This window comes from Anoplolepis gracilipes, chromosome 5 (genome assembly GCF_047496725.1).
Source record: "Anoplolepis gracilipes chromosome 5, ASM4749672v1, whole genome shotgun sequence".
In the NCBI taxonomy this organism is placed as follows: Eukaryota; Metazoa; Arthropoda; class Insecta; order Hymenoptera; family Formicidae; genus Anoplolepis; species Anoplolepis gracilipes.
The window spans coordinates 10845001-10868521 of record NC_132974.1 but is presented as its reverse complement, the minus strand read 5'-3'; the positions used below and the strand labels follow the sequence as shown (position 1 = coordinate 10868521).

Below are 23521 nucleotides of genomic sequence, written 5' to 3'. Positions count from 1 at the left end.
ATTATACTAAACATTAAAGATTGGAATTTTATTAATCAAAGTAAAAGAACTTAAATATTTTTTTCTAATCGGTCAAATTTTAATTTTAATCTCTAATGTATAGTCTGATGCAGACTACATAATTTTCGCTAAAGAAAAATTCATTGCATTTTATATTTTTGAATAGAACCATCGTATCCTGATATCACCGATAGAGACCGTCGCTGTTGAATTTTACGCTTTTAATTCCTTTTGTGCACGTTCGATGGCACCACGCGCTCGATGCTGCTGCCCCCGCAGTTTCTCCCGGAGTTTTCTACCGCTGGTGGTCCATAAAATCGGCCATTACATCAACATTTTTGTCGTGCTACGAGCAACTAGAAGCAATTCGCGATGAGAAAATTGCGATCGACCTGGTAAACCATCTCTCTCCCCTTCTCCCAACAAAAGTGAGTAAACATAATCAATGATACGCTCTCGCGTGTGTACTTTGGAAACCTAGAATTAATTTCGTGCGACAACCAATATATCGTTGATTTTGCCAAATCTCTGACCGCCATCTTTGTTGCGAACTCGTTTATATTTTGTACTGTATCTATACTTCAGCGACTACTCTACACGTACGCGTCTTTTTTTTTTTTTTTGCATTCGTCTGTCACATCTCTTCCTCGCGTCGTAGAATAATCATATGTATCGCGGCAGCCTTGATCTCTCGCTTCCAAGTCAATTGTCGATTAGCAGACTCGGTCGAATCCATGCGATGTGCATGCCATCGTGCGAAATATTTTCGCGAAATCGTGATAAAATTTCTCTCCCCTCTTTTTTTTTTTTTTTTTTTTTTTTTTTTTTTTTTTTGGACATTCCTTTCCGCAATCTGTCAAAGACGCATTGCGATATTTCGCCTTGTCGAGTATCATCGGCGAGATTTCCATAGCAACGATGCATTACGAAACGATTATGTAGAGGCGTTACATGTGCAAGTGCATCGGCTGCCGCTGATTACATATCAGCTGGTAGTACCAGCCTGATGCTCTCGCATCGTTACGTACGCGATCCTAGCTAATATCGACTGAAACTTTCCGCGCAAATATCTTCATTATCGACGGATATTTCTCGATGTGAGGCGACAATGCACGTATTTATTTAACTCTGGCAAGTATATGTTTTTTACAAAAACCTGTATATTTTGTTTCTCCTCATATTTTTTTTACGTTTAAATATAATTATTCCAAAGAAAATATGATTATTGTTGAAACAATCATGGTAGAACCATAGTATGTTCTAATAGATCCTACTCTTTATCTTTTATAATATTTTTTCGATTGTTGTAATTGTATTGGATTTTATATTACAAAAAACATGAATTTTTTAAAAATAGTTCTTTAGATTAAGAAATAAATTATTATGCGTGGTTTGGAGAATTGAAAAGCCGGATATAAGCTCGTTGAAATTATATATGTATTTTATACAAAAATCTGTATATTTTATCTCTTCATATTTCATATTTTTTTCTCTTTAGGATTTTTACATTTATATATATTTTTTCAAAAGAAAATACGATTATTTTGAAGAGACCGTCGTAGTGGAATCGCATTAAGCTGTAATACATTTTAATTTTTATCTCTTATAATTTTTTAAATTACTGCAGTTATATTGGATTTTATAATGTTACAAAAACATGAATTTTTTTTGAAAATGTTTCTCTAGAGAAAATGTTCTCAAGAAATAATATGCGTTGTTTCAAGGATTGAAAAGCCGGATATAAGTTTGCTAAAATTATATGTATTTTACAAAATTCTGTACATTTTATTTCTCCATATTTTCTTTTCTAGAATTTTTACATTTAAATGCAATTTTTCAAAAGAAGATACGATTATTTTATAAACAATCGAGATGGATTTGCATTAAGTTGTAATAGATCTTTAGCTCTTATAGTAATTCTTCCAATCGCTGCAGTTACATTGGATTTTATGGTACAAAAACATGAATTTTTTTTTTTACCTTGAAAACGCTTTTCTAGATGAAGAAGTAAATTTTACAATATACATTATTTTGAGGATTGAAAAGCCGGATGTAAACTCGCTGAGATTCGATGGACGATTGGCATAAGATTGTCTTTGGCGTCGAAAGTTGAACTTACGGAGATTGCATTACGGTTTCACAGTCCCCATTTCGCAAACACGCAGACACGTGCGCGAGAATCATTGTATATGCGAGAATGCGAGAAAGCGAGAGTGCTATATCGATCTGGTTCGCACAGTCTACCTACCTACCTACCTCAACCCTACCGTCGCTCGTATACGTACACAGGATACATTGAACGATGTTGCCACTGGCAGCGACTCCGTTATTTTCTTTTTTCGTCGATAAATTTTCGAAACGGACACGCAGAGATCGTTCCCCCCTTTCTGATGTCAATTTAACCGAGTGTCTCTCGCGAGAAGTATATTATAAATACGAATTAGGAATTTGTGTCTTATAATAAGATTTGTTGATTGCAAATTTCAAATTTAATATAAAATCTAATATCAAATTTAACTTTATACTATAATAAATACGGATGAATTAAAACTCTTACGATTCCCAGATTTAAAGAAAAATTATAAATGTCAAATGTCGTGTTCAAATTTCAAATTATTTCATATTAATAGACTAGAGAGAGAGAGAGAGAGAGAGAGAGAGAGAGAGAGAGAGAGAGAGAGAGAGAGAGAGAGAGAGAGAGAGAGAGAGAGAGAATCACATATAATTTTTTTATATACATTGATTTTTATCATGGGTTATATGTCGGTGTAGACAAGTGAAATAAGATAATCGAAAAGTGAATTTTACCAACATATTTTATATATTTTATCTCAGTTCTGTTACAGAAAAAATTTGATATATCGAATTAAGGAATTATTAAGAGTTTTTTTGCAGCATAGGGTTCAGTAGACTCCGCTTCAATTTAAAGGTTAAGATGAAAAAAAAAGTGGCGAACATTGACCCGTTCGATCGATACGAACGGTGTGAATAAACGTCAAATTATACGATTAAAATCAGGGGTATAATCTAGGACAAAAGTCAATTTTAATTGCCTTGAATAGAGAAATAAATCTAAAGGAACGATAAAAAAAGTATGCAAAATAAGAGATTTTTTTCTTCTTAAGAGGAAAAGGTCACGGGAGTAGAAATTTCAAACTTTAGTAGCCCAATTTTTTTTTTTTTTTTTTTCTTTTTTTGTAATTTTTATAAATCTTGTCAATCGCCAAAGTTGTAATTGAAAGGAAACTTTCCTTAAAGACACCTGTTTAACTTTCGGCCGTTTTTACGGGCCCTTATCCTAGAATGAGCGATTCGCGAATGTGAGAAAGGGCTTTCATCCCGTCGCCATCGTCGGGTTTAGGGACTCGGGGGGGCGCGAGAGGTCCACGATGATGTCTACGCTGGTGGGGCCGTTTCGGGCGGGCGACGCAACGGCTGTGTGCGCAAAAAACGGCGGTGGCGGCGGCAGTCAAGTTCAAGGCCACCGACGGCTCCCCCCTCCCCCCCCGCCTCTCTCCCTGCGTCGCGGCCGCCGTCGCCGCCCCCGCCGCCCACTCACCCACTCACCTATCACCGTGATATATACACACATTGGCGCGTCTGAACTGCTCCAGGAGCGTATCGAGCCGTACAGGGGATCGCCCGGATCCGAACGATCCTCTCTCATAGCGGTAGACGCGACCCGACGCGACGACGGGATGATGATGGGAGTGTTTCGTCCCGCTCGCTCGATCGATCTACCTCTCTCACCGTCGCGAGGGAAAATTCAATTCACTCGCACGTAAATGTCGTTCGGCGCAACGCTCGGTTACACGCGCGGGATGTCTGAGGTTTTGGAAAAAGCTATACACCCGGGGATTTTGCGATTGTATCGAGGAGTCGAAAATGAAGGAAGAAATTCTAATCGGAAAGAAAAAAGTTTTCTTAAAATTGTATACGATATTACATTGAGGACGATGCTTTAATTTATTAATTAATCGAGAAGAAAATGAGATAAATATTTTGTTTACAATAATTTTAGAACGTTATGAGAAAATTACGCGGTCGTAATATATATATGTATACCAAAATATTTGTCCAAGTCTATGAAAATATTTTATGGACGTCTGGCGCTTCCTCGCTTCTCGGAAAGGGTGGAGCTTGATGCGGCGATGAGAGAGAAAGAGGGAAAGAGAGAGGATATAAATCAGCGTACGCGTAAATATACGAAAAGTCGTTTCAAGTTGGCATGATAAAGCTCGCGCCATATCAAGGTGATACGAGAGCCGTAATGTTAATGACCGATTGCCCGTGACCATGATTTTTATCCAAAATGACATTACACGCGACGTTTAAAAAAAAAAAAAAAAAAAAAAGGAGCACAGGAACATCTGTCTTAAATCGAGACAGTCGCGTCGTTTTTATCGGCGATAAATGTGATAAAAAGTGAAAATACCTCGACGCGTTGCCTAACACGATGCAATTGTATGATAGATGTTATTTCAGATTAAGAGCCATCGTTACTTTACATAATGCATAATATCGTTATTGTGTATACTCTGTATCTAAAGAAAGTGCAAAGAAAATGTAGAGCAAGTAATATGATAAAAGTATTTTTACACATGTCTTTGAAACTTTTTCTGGTATTATATAAAAAATAAAATATAATATATCATAATTATTATATATATATTATTTTATTATATTATTAATACATTATTTAATACAGTATTTTATAGGTATTTACAATGCAACATATATTATTAATTGCTCGTATAAAGGTTTATTGTATGAACAAAATTATTGCTTTATTAGTATAAAAAAGAATAATTTTGAATATTCTTTGACACTAATATGTCACTTATTATCGTCACAAAATATCTTTTACAATCCCTCTCATTCTTCAATCAATCTAAATACGTGACCATTTTCAAGAATACTAGATAAATTCCCAATCTGGTCATTTTAAACAAGGAGCAAGCATAGCCAACAATAAAATCTACATTTCATTTTTTAATTTGCCGACACAGAGATGACGCGAGATCTGCGACAAAATTGGGCCTGACGTACGTACGTCGCATCGACGTACACGACGTAGCTGCGCGCGCGGGGGTCGTCGGGGCTCCGTCTCGCGTCGCGTCAGGGGTCCTCCGTGCATCACCGCGGATTCGCTTAACGCGCCAATGTTTAGCGCCTTCGATCAGTCGCGTACGGCGCGCGGTGCCGTCAACATCGTTCGTGTGGCAGTGGTGGTGGATCCTTGCATCGCGCGAGCGGCGCGCTCGCTCTCGCGTTCGTGACGTTGAGAGGATTCTGTTAGATTCGTAGGATCTAAGGGATCTTTACTGGAATAGAGCTTTCCACCCGGAAGCTGGCCGAGTATCGCGTCCGATTCCGACTGAAAGCGGAGGTGACGTATTTTTTTTTTTCGGTGTTGCCGTGGGACGAGGACGAGGCCATGGACGCGTGGATGTACGATGTGGTAATGTCGTATGTGTCTCATCCAGGACACATGTCTCTTTCTCTTTTTCTTTTCTTTCATTCTGCTGATGTGCGCGCGATTTGTGGCTTTGTTTACTCGATGCGCGCGATTGCCTTCTGCTCTTTAAGTCTAATCTTTCAATTTGATTCGATTCGATTAGTGTGATTCTGTCATAAGTTTGTGTTAAAAAAAAAAATGTTTCATTATTTTGCTTTGAAAAGTTTGCAGATCGATGTTTATATGATCGACAGATTTCGCTCTCGGAACTTCTAACAATAAGATCGTAAAATGACGATTATATCGAATGTGAAGTTTGACGATGATTCTGTAATGGTTTTTTTATACACGCGTAAAGTGGTTTTTTGTTCGCTCTATGATAGGATCGCGCAAACCGATATAGATTTCGATGGTTGGTAAAAATTGTAAACAATAATAAATTATATATATACGTTAACACATTATTTTTAAATAAATTTCAAATGTATTACTTATAAAAATCTGCCCGAGTTGTTTGTCTATTTTGCGAACGAGTGAGTCGTTACGTTACAACATGAGTGTCGGGTCGTTAGATAATTTATCTAACGCGTCTCGCCGACTAATTTCTTCGCACTCGCTGATTCGTCGGGGATCTCCTGGGAATTTTCTGACAACGAGAAATGTCACTGTCCCCTCGTTCGCCGTTTTGAAAAAAAAAATCGGAGTAATCAGGATTATATATCGCGCGAATTTTATTAAGACGCGAAATTTTCGTCCGCCGGATCGAGGATAATCAAAATCTTTTGTATGGCGAGCACAGGGTTCCGAAAACATCGGAGGGGAAAAAAATTGTTTGTTGTGATCGCGGGCTCCCTCGTTTACACATACACATACACGTACACGCACACGCACACGCACGCACGAGCGTGCGGTTGTATTATACCTCGACGAGTTTAGTAGCTAGCCTTTTTTTTGCATTTGCTTTTGTGTTGCTTCTTTGTCTGCTCGATTGCGCGTTCCATTGGCGGGATATCGGTCAGCACGATTACGGTTAAATGGCAAACTATCGAGAATAATAATTTATGTTTTTACGATGAAGAGTCGATTCGCGAAATCGGCCGAAAAGTTTCTAGCAAAGAAGGATGATTTTTCTCCCTCTTCCTCTTCCGAGAAAGAGAGAGAGAGAGAAGGAAAGCCTTCTCATATTTACCGCATACGAATCACGCGTGATGTAATGATACGTGCAAGAATCTCGCGATAAAGAAAGCTGCTGGTAAACGTAATTCTTTTCGGACGATAAGAGAAGAGATAGTCTACAAAAAAATGTTCGATGTCATCTAGATCAATTGCGAATGCTTGCGCGCGTGAGTGCGCCAAGTTTTATGAATATTGACAACACTCTACTTTTTTCCTTACGTTTTATTTCGCTGTTATTTGTGTAGACAAGTATTTGTGTATTCTCTTTATAAAACTGTTCGATGTCTGTTTAACTAGGGATTCGGAGAGAAGGGAAGAACGCTTTGAAATAAGAGCTCTTCCTTTAAAATGTCGATAAAACTTCCGAGTCATTAGCTATTGAATAAAAGGACTTTACATCCTCTTTTCAATTATTGCATAAGTACTTTGTAAAACGGAATTTCCTTTGTCTTTTCAACACTTCCCGCATGAAATTGTCATGCTTGAAAACTATGAAGAGTCGAAGACATCGAGAATCCACCAGTTATGTATTTTTCGATAAAATTTTTTGATTGATCCGTTTTTAAAAATAAATAATACTTCATCTTGTGACTATTTCGAGTTTTATTAGTCTCTACACAATGTTAAAAAATATACAAAATTATAAGAATACAAAGTCTTTGGCTGTTCAAACGTTCTTTCTAGAAATTTTCTAGAGTTTTTTTGGAGTCAGAATGGGAATAACTTTTTTATACCTTCTCAGATCACGATAATGTGCGCAATAACTGTATAAATCAGCTTTGCTTTCATAATCAGCTGATGACTATTGCGCACATGCGAAATTATTCATGTCTATTTCTAGTGCTTGTGTCTGGAAAGAAGCGGTATCGTTTATATTTTCGACATTATTGTCCGATAGTATTTTCTTTGCGAGTTGTATGAGACTTTGGACAATCATTTCCGCGACATGTAATTCTTCTTTATAATGTATGATATACTAGTAACGAGATGCGCTTCGTGTCCTTGCACACACTCGCGCGCACACCCACGCCCGTCGTGATCCTTACGCAATTCCATGTGCGTGAGACGTCACGAAGAGCGTGGAATATATTGCCGTTTACACTATCATCGATATTGTTTAGCGTTTCGTCGATGCTTTATACGATGCCTAGCCTAATCTTCAGGCGCGTACTTGAACTCTCTGTCGATTTCAATATTTTCAGTAGCGATAACAAGCCTATAACGAGATGGATATTATTCGTCTCGTCGCGTTGCTCGGCCAAATTGACAAGGGGTTAACGAGGAATTTATACTGACGATCGTATATTTGGAATATGAACACGTGATTGAGATTCTCGCAGCAATATAGCGCTAACATGAGTGAGAAAAAAAGGAGGGAAAGAGAAAAACGTGCGTCTATGTTTTGCATTTATTCATTTACTATTATAAATTTACTGAAGTAATAATCTGGACTAAAAAAAAAAAATTGAAAAGATGAAACTGTCTTTTAATTCGAAAGAAAACGCGATAGATTCGCAATTCCTTACACACTATTGTTAATAATTTTGAAATTGATACGAATCTTTCTAAACGATATTAACAATATTCATTCATTTTAAGTAGCAGGCCGATATTAAATTATTAAATCGACTTGAACAAAAATAAAATCATGCCGGTCGCGGTGGAAATTGTGTGAGAGAAAATTATTCATTGCAAGAGCGTTGCATCATTGAATATTTTCGGTTTTTCGATTTTTTTTCTCGATTTTTTCTGGCTTCTCATGAATCGGCGATATTTCGCGTAATGTAAAATTTATAAACTGCCTTACCGCCTCATGCGCGTGCGGGATCAACTAACGTATGATAACGAAAATATATGTGCATTTATGTCGACGCAACATTATATCGATAATGTAACATATTTTTCAAGACTTTGCGAAACCTTCGCAATTTATTCGCAAAACTTTATCCAAAGATATTGTATGTCAACATTACGGTTGTTCAATTTATTTTATTAATGTTTTTATAAATGAAATATGAGAAATATTATTCGGAACGAGAAGATTTTTCTATTTCAATTTAAATCAAGTTACGGCTCTTTTAAAACAAAAATGAAACCGAAGCCAAGATTGATTATTTCGACTCATAAAATAGTTGCTTCTTGAACTCGGACAATTTAGTTTGCGACCTCATTTGACGAATGCAATGAATTTTTTACGCGTTAATCTAGCAACAATTACACAGGGCAATAATTTGAGAAACCATGGTGAACAATCTCGCGCGCGGACGCGTAAAAGAGGGTCAGAACGCTCGCGCGAATTCTTTCTTCTTCCGATTATTGAAAAAAGGCATTACGACACATCGTTAGTTGCGCATAAACAAGCCGCGGGTAGGAAGCGGAACGTGGTCGTGGTCGTGATAGAGTAGCAATGTGAAGGTCGCTGCTACTACACGTGCCCCGCGATCGGCAGCGATCACTGACGCGCCGATGCATTCATCCGTCCAGCTAAAAGAAATTACGTACCGAGACACAAAACCGCCATTTCCCCACTTGATCGTTCAGGAATTAATTATGACCGGAGAGGGAGCGTGTGTTATAAAAAAAGGACTTTGCATCTATTCAAATAGAAATAAGTATATACAGGGTGTTCGCGTCCATAGAGCATGCGTGGCCAATTCCTCGCGGTATATCGATGTAAGTATAAGGTCGAGTGAGCAAAAAATTCCGATGGACATATATATATATATATATATATATATATATATATATATAAACCGGAAAATTTTTTATTGACAAGTTATAAGAAAATTACGACTTAAAATAGATACATTCCTCATCTAATATACGTAACATTTTTCTTCTTCTTCTATTACGTAAACACAAGCTTGCGGGATGAGTAACTGCTTTCTCTCACATGTTTTTAACAAATTAGTCAGCGCGGAGATCAATTAATTTACAAAATTTAAAATTTAAAATTAATTGGTCAGTAGATTACACTTTTACGTGTTCGATAATCTTGTTGATTGTTTCGAAGTCGAACATATGTACTTGTCCACTGATTATTTCGTATATTGTCCAAGGTTAGGATTCGCACGGCTCTATTTCCCTCTTTTTCTTTTTTCTCTTTGAGATGACGTCATCGACGTCTCGTGGCCTTAAACTTGACTCCCCTCCAAACATTTTGCTCTCCAAGAGAATGATCATTATCGTTCCCCACCAGCAAGATACGCTTCGGTATAGAGCCATTCCGTCACTCGTTGATCGGAAAGCCTATCTACCGACTGATCTGTCTAGTATCCGTAGATTCGATTTCTCCTGGACTTCATTGATAAACACGTTCGCACGTTTATATCGATGGAATTTAATGGCTAAAGGAGCCTTGATGTACAATCAATAATAATAATAATAATAATTGTCTTGTAATAATAATTAATATAATAGTAAAAGAAATATAAAAAATTAAACTTTATATGCGTATTAATATTTTCTTTTATATTTTTTAATGAACAATTTTTTTTATACAGTTAGATTCGAGAGCTTAACGCAAAACACTTCGTTTTCAGAATTAAATATATTTTGTTCCTTCGTATATTTATCGTAAGCGAAATTATAATATATATTATATTTGCTAGAAAGCGAAAAGTGTAACGAACTGCTAAATCTGGTTGTACAGTCGGACCTCTTATCCTACGATATTTTCGGTCCGGAATCTTCCCCTTAAACCTCTGATCCTACGACAAAAATTTGAGAGTGGGGATATAATTCCCCTTTCGCGATCGTAGCAAGAGAGGATTTTTTTGTCATAGGATAAGAGGTCCGACTGTATTCGATTTGGATTGTTGCCGCGATTCTCTCTCTTTCTATCTCTTACGATTTGTTGATTTTGAAAAATTTCAAACTCTAAGGAACTTTATGGCGCTTAGTTTGACGGGAGTCAATATCCACATTGAATATATTCAGAGCATAGGGGTTATTCTCGCTGCTGTTTTAATACCAAGATTACTGCGGCCGTGTTATCGCGCTATTTTTATTGGATAAGATCGATGCGAAATCGGAGCGTAACTCCCGCCAAGGTTCCAGCCTTGACCGCGACCCAGGGTCTTCATCCTCGAGGGATCGATTTGTTCTTTTTATGTTCTAATTCCGTAACCGCCCACGTACATACATACGCTCACGATATTCCAACCGCATGGACAGACAATTATAATAATTTATAGATAACATTGTCGACTTGTTGCGAGATATTAAATAATCGATTGTACATCTACTGATTATTTTTGTTACCGTAGTAAAATAAAATTGACAAAAAAGCCAATCTTTTTTTTTCAAGAGATTTAAAAAAATTAAATCGTTTCCTAAAAATATTAATTATACCAACTTGAACAAAGTGACTAGACTGCCTTTCATAGTGTCTACGAGATGATAGAGTTGACGATAAATAATTAAAAGACTTTGCTCCTGAAAATTTTTGCTGTTACATTTGTTATGCAACGCAAATCTGCTGTTGGTCTTGATGATTCAATGAAAGTAAACGCTCGGTAGGAAGAGTTCAGACATTATGCGACAGTTATGCGAATCATGCACTATCGACCGATATCGCACCTGGCAACAGATAGGGAGCTGTTTATTGACCGATGTTAATCGCGGCGTATCTTAATTAGTGCAGTATAGACGATATTATATGCTCTTACCTCGTTCAATCGTCCGACGGTACTGTTTGTTCATACATCAGCAAGTTTTGTAATCGGTTGTCTTTGCTCATCGTAATTGATGATGGAGTTGATGTACAAATAATAGCGTATAAAACAAGTATAAATCAAGTATAAAACAAGATCTAACAAGATCTTTGAAAAATCAGGTGTTCCATTATATATTTTTTGCGAGAAAAAATTTTAAAAAATATTTATTCGCACGTACAAGCCGTAGACATGTGCGAAGAAACTAATGTATTTTTTTCAAGCGTATAATTAGAAAAATTATACGATTTTTCTTCTGACGTCACATGATCCAATATTGCTCCAGCGAGTGATTAGGATTTTCAGTGCGACTTTCTCATTCACTCTGTAATTGCAACTAAATCTTCAATTAATTTTCCCTTTTCAATCGATAATTGTTATATTGAAATTATGGTCCCTGCACACTTATGAAAAATATCTATTTTTATTCGTGCCATAGAAAGCTTTTTTTCGCTTATGTAATAATTTCTGTAAAATTAGAGTATTATTTCTAAATATTATTGATCGAATTAAAATTCCCGATAAATTTCAGAAAGGAAGTTTAACGATTAAATGCAAAAAAAAATGTAAGAATCTGATATAAAAGATATGAATCTCATTGTTTTATTATACGAAAAGAGAGAGAGAGAGAGAGAGAGAGAGAGAGACACAGAGAGAACGAATCGATAATATCTTTTTTCAATCTAAATCGATCTGAATCATAATATTTTTTGATAAAAGTCTCGCGAGGCGCGTTATTTCATTGAGATAAAACTGCCACTCTTTCATCTTTAGACAATTTTTTAATGAGCGAAACTCTAGAATTCCCAGAAAAAGAGGGAAGAGGAAAGAAACAGAATTCTTCCAATGATGTCTGAAAATTTTAAAAGTGGGATACTAACTTCGGGAAGGTAGTGTTGTGATAATTAGCATCGGGATTGTGTGTCACGTCGCGTCGGCGCGCAGTGCAACAACGAGTAGTCGCGGACGTATAGGCAGCAAGGTAGGACAGAGGAGGAGATAAAGCGAGATAAAACGAGATTGAGAGGCCCAAGGCCGACGTTGTCGGCCGTTTCCGTCTGTGCTCGGCATCTAAAATTGCGATGGCGTGGCTCCGCGGCCTTCGCGAACGCGGCAGCTTCTCGCTCTCCCGCAGAAAAAGTCAAGTTCAAGGCCGGCGAGACGCTCCGAGATGTCTCTTTCTCTCTCTCTTTCTCTTTTCCTCGTGGTCGCCTTTCAAGCTCTCAATCGAACGTGGATCGAATCGGGACAGGGGGAGGGGGAAGGGGAGGGGGAGGGGGACACTTATGCAACCCTTCTCTCCTCTTTTGTATGCGCAACCTGTCCCGCTAGAATATTGTAACAAATGCTCGAAAGGACCGGTTGTACACCAAGTCTCTAGGTCTTTCTTTCTCCAGCGGTTTGTATTCAAAGTAAAAGGCAGGTAGTCCAAGATCGGTCTTGGCCTATATTGATATGAGGAAAAGAAGCTTTGATTTAGAGAACGGAAGCACCAAACGCGAATGATATCAAACAATTCGCATCATTCAGACAATATTCTCAATAGACCTGTGAGAGAGTTCTGTATAGCCTCCTCGACTCGTGCGATCTATCTCAAAGGCTTACTTGGTTTCGTGACAATTACTCGTAATTGGATCGGTGGGATTACAAATCAAAAGTTGATTGATTTCAGTGGGTGAAATTCCGATCGAGTTGTGAAAGGATCTGACTCACGCGATGTCTGATCTCACCGATTCGATCAGCATTGATATGCTGATCGAGGCCGGAGAATGCGAAGGCGCGACTTCGCAACTGAAAAAAATCAAGTTCAAGGTCGACTAGATGTTCCTCCGTCCTTTCCTCCGTCTGAGTCTCGCCTTCCCGCTGGCACACGACACACGATACCGAACAGAGCGGTTTGAAAGGGAGAGAGGGGGGACTTACGCAATCCTTTCACCGTTACTTTGTTCGCCGACGCCCTAATTTAGGGCGCAGCTAATCTATTCGTATTAATCCAGCGTTGCCAAGTGATGTCGTTGTTAAATTTTAATTGTTACATCATATTAATGCGCGTGCCGCTTACGCGAAATTTTATGACTTTTTAATTTAATACGTTTGTAAGAAATTAATCTTCCAATAAATATTTTTGTTATATTTCTTTCTATCTCTGAAAAATATTTCATAATGTCATTTAAAATTTCTTTCACACATCAGTTTCTAATTTCTACAAACTAGTCTTACAAATCTAATATAAATCTAATGTAAATATGTACTTATATTATTAATAAATATTTGATTATATTATTGATATTATGATATTTCTTTTAATTATTTATGATTAGAACATTTTTAATATATATTTTATTTTTTGAAATTAAAGGGCTGTCATGTAGGTAAAAGTTGGAGAATTTTTAAAACATATATTCAAAAAAATAAACGAAGACGGAAGTCAGTTTATATTTTCAAGCAAAGTTTCACTGATATTTTCAACACCGGCTAAAGTTATCATCAAGTCAGCAACGTGTACGCTTCGAGTATCCTGTGCTCGTGCAGGATTGCAGTGCTTAACATTGCAGTTCGTAACGCACGCAGAGATTTACAAAGGCTCCTTTTACATTTTCTAATGGATCTGGATTTTCCGCTTTTGTATATTTGACCGGAAGAAGAGCGCGTATAGTATGTTGTTGATCCGCATAGAGGAAAATATGTGCGATCTTCGCGGGAGAACGCATTGATATATCACGAATTCTCCGAAGTCAATTCTAAAAATGCTCAAGGCGTTGGCCGTACTTAAATATAGCTGGCGCAAAAAAGTGCAATCTCGACTGAGACTATAGACGGCGGCTCTTTTATTTTTACATTCAAAAGAATCGCCGTCTCCTCGCATTTTTACAATCGTCGCAGCATTAATAGATGATCGTAAAGATAATGATACGCTATCTCGATGCTTCAGAGATTACATTGTTTCTCTTTTATCTTGTGACAGGTCTGTATGATGTCTGACACGGAAAGCATGATCGGGAATAACAGGACGATGCCCAACATCAAGCAGGAAATCGATAACCCAACGACGCCTACGCAAAATTATCAAGTATGCTCACCAACCACGACTCTCCAGCATCAGGAGGTATTGAAATTGTTAAGAGAACTCCATTTCTCTTCCTCGTATTTAGATTTAGGTTTATCCACTGTTATTATCGCGTTAATATTAATCATATTTCGCTGATACTCTATTTAATTTAACGTCAAAGACCAGTACCCCTTTCTTTGAAAGGAAAGAACGCATGGGGGTTTTTTGAAAATTTGAAAACTTTCTTTTAGTACTTTATATATCGATTAATACTTCAATTATGCATATATTTATTTCTATGTATATATCTATTTTTTTCAGTCTCTATGCACAAAATTGGATATTCCGCCGGATTATGGCGGTAGCAGCGGCAGCCCCGAGAGTCCAGAGATGCATCATTGTTCTTCGACGACGCAGCCGTTAGGTACTCCAGAGGTGTGTGATAGCGTCTTGAAAATGTGTCTCCAATAGCGCGAGTTTACATTAAGGATGATTTATATATTTGAACCGCTGTAAAGAATTGTTTTCGTTTTTGTAGGACGGCGTTAAAGAAGAGGACATGATACCCAGGAGACTCTGCCTTGTCTGCGGCGACGTCGCGAGCGGTTTTCACTACGGAGTTGCCTCGTGCGAAGCGTGCAAGGCTTTCTTCAAGAGAACTATACAAGGTAAGTGGGCTTCGTATCGATTTCCGTAACAAGCTGCAATAATTCGTCCAGATAGCACCAAGGACTTACTAGGTGCATTTTCGATCGTGATATAATTTGAATATATATATATATATATATATATATATATATATATATATATATATATAATACGTTATATTTGGACTTCAAGTTTGTGGACGCATAGCATTGTGACATTTGAAAACTTGGTTGGTGCTATCTGGAGCAGAACCGCGTATATTACGATAAAATAGCCAGTAATTTTACAGGAAACATCGAGTACACTTGTCCGGCGAACGGCGAGTGCGAGATAAACAAACGGAGGCGGAAGGCATGTCAGGCATGTAGATTTCAGAAATGTTTACGGCAAGGAATGCTGAAGGAAGGCGTGCGACTGGATCGCGTTAGAGGCGGTCGACAAAAGTACAGAAGATCCGCAGATCCTTACACACCAGTCAAGAGCGCCACACTAGAAGGTACTTTGCCCCATATTTATACAATTTTGTGCCGTCATGTGTGTTTTGCATCGGTTTTTATCATATCATATTAAAGAAAGATATCTGTGTAGAGAGAGAGAATAGAGACAAAGATTACTTTCCTGGAAAGGCGCTAATAACGTTGAATTATTCAATGTTTCAAGCTAACGTAGCGTCAGGAGGTCCTACCGAAACAATAAGTAAGCTATTGTAAAGTCGTGTTTTTTTTTTTTACAATATTAATCTTTTTTTTAGCTTTTCAAATTTATTTGGATGTAGATGATTCTCATGTATTTTTTATTTACATCTCATTGTTTCTTTGAAAACTTGTAAAATTTTGTTTAACATTAACTAGTAATGATATTTTTAACGCCTTGCCTTAGGGCAATTTAAATAAAGAGACACATCGTGTCTCATCTTTTGCAGATAACAAGTTAGTCGAAGCCTTGGCAGCTTGCGAACCAGACATGCTTCAAGTATCTACCATTGCCAGCACACAGGAGACAGACCAGAAGGTTCTCGGACAATTATCGGATCTTTACGATCGAGAATTAGTTGGCATAATCGGTAAGTATTAGCCATGTTTGACTAGGCACGTGTTTATACACTAATGATTACATATTCTTCAAGTTTTCGATATTTGATGAATGTCTAATTTTTATTCTTTTGCAGGTTGGGCAAAGCAGATTCCCGGATTTAGCAGTTTAGCTTTAAACGATCAAATGCGACTTCTTCAGAGTACTTGGGCTGAGATATTAACTTTCACTCTAGCGTGGAGAAGCACACCAAATACTGGCAGATTAAGATTTGCGCAAGACTTTACGTTAGATGAAAGAATTGCGCGTGATTGCCACTGTATGGAGCTGTACACACATGTACGTAATTTTTGTGACAAAATTTTTTTATTACGCTATCATATCTTATATTCCCATTTATTTAACTACTACAAGAAATAAATTTGTTACACTTAAAATAATTTAATAAGCTGAAGAAAAAATAGAAGTTATATATTTTGAAGCTATATACATTTGTGTTTGAAAAATTATATATATATTTTATACAAGGTGTCCGGTAATTCGTAAAAAATTTCGTGTATAGATAGAGCGGATCAATCTGAGCAAAAAAAGTTTTATATTGTTTTGTGATTTTCGGAATAATTATTGAAAAATTAATTGAAAAATATCAATCAATTCGTGTGAGTATTAGCACGTGGCGAGAAAAACCAACCCTCGCTGTCACGCGGTTTCGCACGCATAGTAACCGTGTAACAGTGGGCCGTCTTTTTTCGCGGTGCTTCCAGCAACCGCTTGACAGCGGACTATCTTTTCGCAGAGCGCTAATATATTGGCACGAATTGGTCGATATTTTTTAATTAATTTTTCAATAATTATTGCGAAAATTGCAAAATGGTAAAGAACTTTTTTACTCAATTTGATCCGCTCTATCTGTACATGAGAGATTTTGTACAAATTACCGGACACCCTGTATACTCCTTAAAAATATACGTTAAGTTAATTTAAAAAAATAAGTTAGAAAGTTTCTTAAATATATGATACAATAAACTGATTAATGCCGCAAATTGTATATATTATTACAATTATTCGTCAGTGCCATGATTTTTATCGAATTGATCTCTTTCTTTAAACAGTGTATTCAAATCGTCGAAAGGATTCAGCGATTGGGTTTAACACGAGAAGAGTACTATGTGTTGAAGGCATTGATCTTAGCGAACAGCGATGCTAGATCCGATGAACCACAAGCGCTTTACCGTTTTCGTGATTCTATCTTGAATTCTCTGTCGGACTGTGTGGCAGCGGTAAGGCCAGGTCAGGCTCTTCGTGCCACGCAGAATATGTTCCTAGTGTTACCCAGTCTCAGACAGGCCGACGGGATTGTCAGACGATTTTGGTCCAGTGTGTACAGAACGGGCAAGGTACCGATGAACAAGTTGTTTGAAGAGATGCTCGAGAACGTTTGTAATCGATGAAACACGCTTTGCAAATTCGATAACTCGTCATCCGTTCACGCGTTGTTTACCGAAAGTTAGAGATGTTCTTCATTTCTAACATGGTTATTATGATCATTATTATATACATCGTTGTCGAATACAACAGCGTTTTGGTGTCGATAATGAGTGATAGTGCGTAGGAGAAACAAAGTTATCGGTTTTTCTACGATATCTTTTATTTTCTAATGGACTCACGAATCTTTATTTTTTTCTTTTGCGTACAGAAAGAACGTTAAAAGTTGAGGTTCGGCTAATATCTCCGGCGATCATCGCGAGTTGCGAATCGTTCCAGGACGGTAGGCGCGTATAGTCTTTGTTTGAAGTAAGTTCAAACTTTCCTTTTCGAGTACCCCATTTACAGGTACAAAAAGAAAGAAAGAAAGAAAGATGTAACTGTTATGATGAAACATGCAGTACAAGATGCGAGAAGACTTTTTTTCAAAGTACTCATCTTAGAATAGACGTGTGCGGTAACCAGTGATCGGTTTTATTGTGGGAATATCAAGCAAAGTGTCTCCGTTTGATCGTCATGATCACAACACCGAACCGTAGAAATCGAATAAGTTGTAGATAACTGTGGGTGTTTAATGTATACTGTAATAACGATATCGTTGGTATTCGAGAGAGAATTTAAGAATTAATAATCAAAATTATTGTTATTAAACGGCATTTTCTTTTGATTTTGCTATTCTTTTGATCATTGTTATTTTTTTTCTTTTATTCAGTGTATTCCGACAGGGAGCAGGAGAATTACGATCCTCCTTTGGTATGCGATGTACATTGCCTCGTTTACGTTAGCACTTGTAATTATAATAGCTTAAATGTGAAAAAGAATTGAGTAACATTAATCAATATGTTTGTGATAGCTGTATTATATAACATCCATAGTTATAGCGATGTAGAAATACACACATCTTTGTACATTATATCTTAGAATACGTCTTTGTACAATATATAAATAAGATCGAAATTAATCATGTGAGAAAAAATGCGAGCAGAAGAAAGATGATGATAAAATGACCGAATTGTTCTCCCAAGTCAGCAACTTATTGCTTTTACGCAATTCGGAGTTTTTATCAGAAATGTATCTTAAATATGGATTGGCCAGATTATTGCCATATTACTGCGATTTTAAAAGCAGTTGAATTTAACCGGTTGTTAACAAAAAAAAATCTCTGCCCGTGCCACACAAAAAGAGAGGAGCAAAAAAATTTATTATTAATAATATAATTATATTAATATTATTTGTACGATCACACATTTATTATTATTATTACGATCATTATTATTATTATTATATTAATATACGATTAATATCATTATATATTCAGGGATCTTTATATATTATCTAGTTATTACTAATTATATTGTTACGAAAATCAGCGAATATATTTGTGTGCATAATATCAACTTTGGGTTAACGTCGCGCAATCATAACGCTACCTATGCTTTTCACGACGATAGAGATTTTTTAAAGGAGGAACGAGAGCCATATGTGAAAAAATTAACAAGTTTTATAGAGCTTTATTTGTGATTGTGACCCATGGTCGCGAGGTTATCACGTTTATGTAAATTTTAAGATGTCGTTTACTATCACTCATTCTATCAATCGCGTTTTTGTAAAGTAAAAAAAATTTTTAAGTTAAAATTAAAAATTATGAGATGAACCACAAAAAAACATTCGTTTAAATTGAATTCTTGTTTATTTTTTATCTCTGTTAATGATTTATAATTTCTTATTGTTAGAAATTAAAATTAAATGGCGATATATCTCAAATCGAAATTCACTGATAATGAATACGAATATTCTCATGTCGTGCAGGTATTTACATCGCGAGACTACTATCGTAGGTATAGAGTGCAATAAAAGCGAGATACGCAGTTCATCTTTCTTCTTAACGACAAGATGATATCGTCCCTTTGCTTTTCTTAGATGGAACGTTACGCGATTGTCCTATCTTCCGTTCAGAACTTACAAGCATTTTTTTTCTGCTTATTCAAAACTCCTTTCACATTTGAATGAAAAATTAGATATTTTTGCGTTTTCACTTTTTATCACCGATTTTATTCAAAATTCTATTCTTTATACGAGATGTCTTTCGAACTAAACTATGATCCTACTTTTGTCACAACAAGTTTTCCCGATCAGCTATCAATAATCGCGCAACTTTTACTATTTGATATGTATCGCAAAGTCACCCTCTCCCTCCTAATCGCGTCAGCGCGATTTTAACGACGTTGACATGTATTAAAGAACATATTTTCACATCTCTTCATCAAAGAAAGATAAAAAAAAAAAAGGAAAAAATATGTCAGGTATTTTTATGCAATTGATCTTTCATGTATACTGCTGAATTATGAAGTTTCATACTTTTTCAAGCATTTTCTTTGTATATACATATATAATCACACCGATTCGCCGTGGCGGTAGAATCGTAGTCTCAGGGTTGCGACAAGCAAACACGATACAAAAACCTAGGACACATACAAATAGTTAAGCGCGTGTGTGTGCGAGTATATTTGTCAAATATCTAATAATAGTAATAATGATTTATTAAGGGAAAGAATAGTATGTTGTGTAATACAAAGTTTGCGAAGAGACGACAACTATTTGTTACACGAAAATGAAAGGACAATTATAAGAGAGAAAGAAAGATAGAATTAAATGATAAAAAAATTATAATCATTATGCTAATTACATTAGTAGGACGATTAAGCTTTAATTTTTGCAGTAGGAGAGAGGCGTGCTTTTAAATCATCGAACTTTATAAAGATCGCATTCTAAAAAGCGACATTCAAAATTTTCAGCTTGTTTCAGATCAGATTAAGATTGACATTTGTTATCGTCGAGATCTCGTGCTAGAGGTTGGTTAAGGCTACGTGTAATTTATCGTTGTGTATAAAAAAGTTTACTCGAAAAATGTGGCGAAAATTTCTTCGTGAAAAAACTTTGTGATGTGATATGATGAGATTTCTCTCTTTTTCCGATATCTAAATGAGAATATGATAATCTTCATCATTTATATAATGTGGTTATACCAGTTTCTGTCACACTATGGTTTATTCTCGGTCTTTTGATTTACGTCATAAAAGCGTATTTATATTGAAAAAAGGTGTTATATTTTATGTAATAAATATATATATTTATATATAAAATATGACGAAAAATATTGGACCAGCGACTTTTTATGTAAAACATTTTCGTCGAACTGTTTACAATATGGAATAAAATCATGGTCTCTTTAAGTCTTTTATAATTAATATAGTATTATAATAATTATAATATAATATAAAATTATTAATTTTTTCGTTTAGTTTCGTGTTTTAAATAAATCGTCGCTTTACTGCCTCAAGTTCATTGACGTAAATCGCCCCTGTAAAAAGAGAGAAAGAGAGAGAGAGAGAGAGAGAGAGAGAGAGGTACTGTGCTTCTACAATGATTATAAATATGTATGTAATTACTTTGTAATTATGTCACTTGGTAGATTCTCGCTATATATAATTTTTATATGTGCGCGTTACAAATACGAAAAGAGCCACATATAGTTTGGTGTATCTACAAAAAATGGTGAGATCGAAAAGATACTAGTAGCATCAATGTTGCCGATGCGACATAATCGCAAGCAACGCATCGCGGAATTTCATGATTAAAATAGTTGTGTGAGAAAGAGAAAATGCGTCTGTATATGTGTGTTGTGTGTGTGTGCGTGTGCGTGTGCGTGTGCGTGTGTGTGTGTGTGTGTGTGTGTGTGTTTAATTAAGATGACGATATTTACAACGAGATACAGAAAATAAATCGACAAAAGATACGCTGTATGGAACTACCTCGGTAATAGTGTCTCTATTTATTATTCCTTTAATTGCCCATATATGTTTATTAACCAATCAAACATATAAAGATTTAAGAGAGCAATTTTTTTATCTTATTATGCGTACGTAATATTGAAATATTCTTATCTCACATACACACACACACAACATATACACAATAGTTTTCAATGCGATTGGCAGTTTATCTCACAAATTACAAATTACAACAAACTTTCATTCCTCCTTCAATATTAGTGAACTTTATTTTAATAATTTTATATATACCTCAATACATTCTCTTAAATATGTAGAATCAGTAGTATATTATCATTGAAAAGTAGTGAATAAATCACTGGATGGTCTCAGATATAAATATAGCATTGCAAATCAGTGAAATTTCACTGTAAGAATTAATTGTAGGTTTTCCAATAATATTTTAAAATGTGTCTTCATATTATAATATTATGAAATAATTATAATAGTATTACAAATAAATTTATAACAATATATTTTGTTAAAAAAAAAATAATTGAGTTCGACCAAGAATCTCGTTCATTTTTTGTGAGTTTATCACATTTTAAGACTAAAAAAAAATATGAATATAATTCTGAATTTTTGAATACTATAATTATACAATGTTTTTCTTTTAAATATGTTATAAAGTTAATACATATTTCTTCTTAAAAAATAGAAATTCAAAATAAATAGAGAAAGCTTTCAAAGTCACATCTTGCAAATATATATTGCCAATTTTTCAATGAAATCTTACTGACATAATCAATAACACACATAAGATGAAGAAAAGTGTGAGTTTTTTCACTGAAAATTAGTAAAATACTCACTGATCTTCAATAAAGTTTTGTGTTGTAATTAATGACATTTTTACCGAACAAGTTTAATAAGAGAGCACGTTAAAGTATCTAATCTTGACGTACAAATAAATTATTCGAATATAGTTTATATGATAATTAGATATTTTAACGATTAACTTTACAATTTTGGATATATATACTAAATCCGTACTGCGTATAATAGTGTTGAAAAGACTTCCGCATTCCCGAATGTTGTCACGCGAATCTCGCATGCGATCAAGTGTGCAACGCTTCTCGTTTTACAAGAAAAAGAAGCGAAAAATTTTCTTATATGTATGAGTTTGTGCGTTTCAACAATCGTGCTAACGTGTGTTTAAAAAATGCCGATCTTAACGAAACGGAATATATGCGAATCTGTCGCTCGTGCCATCAGTTGGCATAAAAATGTCGCGACAAGTGCCGTCGTACCCATTACTGCACTTTCCTCTCTTCCTCTGCTCGGTGATTATTTTTATTAACGGTGAGTATGTGTCAGAGATATCTCGTTTTATACTCTTGCGTCCCTTTTCGAAGAGAATGTATATCAATTTTTAATTATATACGATATTATATTATCGTACAAAATTATATGTTACTATATTACATTTCAAAATTTCTCTTCTACAAATGTATTATAAACCATACATTTTTCGAAAATATCGCCAATATTTAAAGATTAATTGATTAACAGATGCAATTCGCGATTATCGAATTAAGTTTAAAAATGATGTAATTGAAAAATTTATTTCCCTGTTGAATTTATATGCGAAAGATTTAGAAATATGTCATTTTTCTGAGGTTTTTTTTACAATATTTTCTGTATTTTTAAGAAATAATATTAAGATTTAAGTTGATTTATACGAGAAAAATTGGCAGTGTAATTAATTTTTCTTCTATTTGTAGCGGGATGTGTCGATAGTCTTTCCGATCACTGTTCCGAACTGGTTCAATTCGATATCGACAAAATCGAGGATCATTTGTCGAAATTAAATCTCACGGACGTACCTACCGTAAAAATGATGGTCGCTGGATTCAAGTGTCCGATCTCCGCTTTGCCTTTTGGCACCCTGAAGTCGGACTGGTCCAGGCTGCTGTTGCTTCAAGAAGCTCAGCCAGATAAGTCGATTATCAAGCGTAAACTCGTCAGACTGATGCGCATTTTGATAGTTGCTTATTATCAAATGGAAGAACGATTCGACGTGACAGATTCTAAGTAAGTCTTCTTAAGAGACTCTTTCGATAGCGGGTAAGAATTTCGAGTAATAAATTTGTGTCACTTTCTTTCTGAAATAATATATATATATATATAT

At 35.7% G+C, this 23521-nt stretch overlaps 2 protein-coding genes across 16 annotated transcripts in view; both read left to right on the top strand.

Annotated features, from left to right (window-relative positions):
* Positions 1 to 270: 270 nt before the first annotated feature.
* Err (estrogen-related receptor) lies at positions 271 to 21383 on the top strand. Of its 15 annotated transcripts, none has more exons than XM_072891723.1 (9): positions 271 to 428; positions 14315 to 14455; positions 14720 to 14833; positions 14937 to 15066; positions 15321 to 15542; positions 15623 to 15742; positions 15942 to 16109; positions 16215 to 16417; positions 17191 to 21383. In XM_072891723.1, exons 2-9 carry the CDS (start codon positions 14321 to 14323, stop codon positions 17527 to 17529), a joined length of 1431 nt encoding a protein of 476 aa, XP_072747824.1. In that variant the 5' UTR covers positions 271 to 428; positions 14315 to 14320; the 3' UTR covers positions 17530 to 21383. The 15 variants fall into 15 exon arrangements, with proteins under 15 accessions (XP_072747824.1, XP_072747821.1, XP_072747823.1 ...); XM_072891720.1 differs by lacking the exon at positions 271 to 428 and adding an exon at positions 5175 to 5461 and having other exon boundaries at positions 15635 to 15742; XM_072891722.1 differs by lacking the exon at positions 271 to 428 and adding an exon at positions 5175 to 5461 and having other exon boundaries at positions 15969 to 16109.
* Positions 21384 to 21998: 615 nt separating this feature from the next.
* The window catches only part of LOC140665530 (uncharacterized), a 12210-nt gene continuing 10687 nt past the window's right edge, over positions 21999 to 23521 (top strand). Inside the window, exons 1-2 of the mRNA XM_072891734.1 lie at positions 21999 to 22692; positions 23115 to 23424. Coding sequence (XP_072747835.1) covers positions 22617 to 22692; positions 23115 to 23424 — 386 coding nt within the window. The 5' untranslated portion in view covers positions 21999 to 22616. The remainder of the gene's footprint in view (positions 22693 to 23114; positions 23425 to 23521) is intronic.

Bases quoted from the DNA above. Each gene is read 5' to 3' on its own strand.
- Err (XM_072891719.1), top strand. From the start codon at position 5,438: ATGGACGCGTGGATGTACGATGTG. The intron at 14,834-14,936 runs GTGTGTGATAGC...TCGTTTTTGTAG, and splicing joins AGCCGTTAGGTACTCCAGAG to GACGGCGTTAAAGAAGAGGA. The intron at 15,543-15,622 runs GTACTTTGCCCC...TATTAAAGAAAG, and splicing joins CAAGAGCGCCACACTAGAAG to ATATCTGTGTAGAGAGAGAG.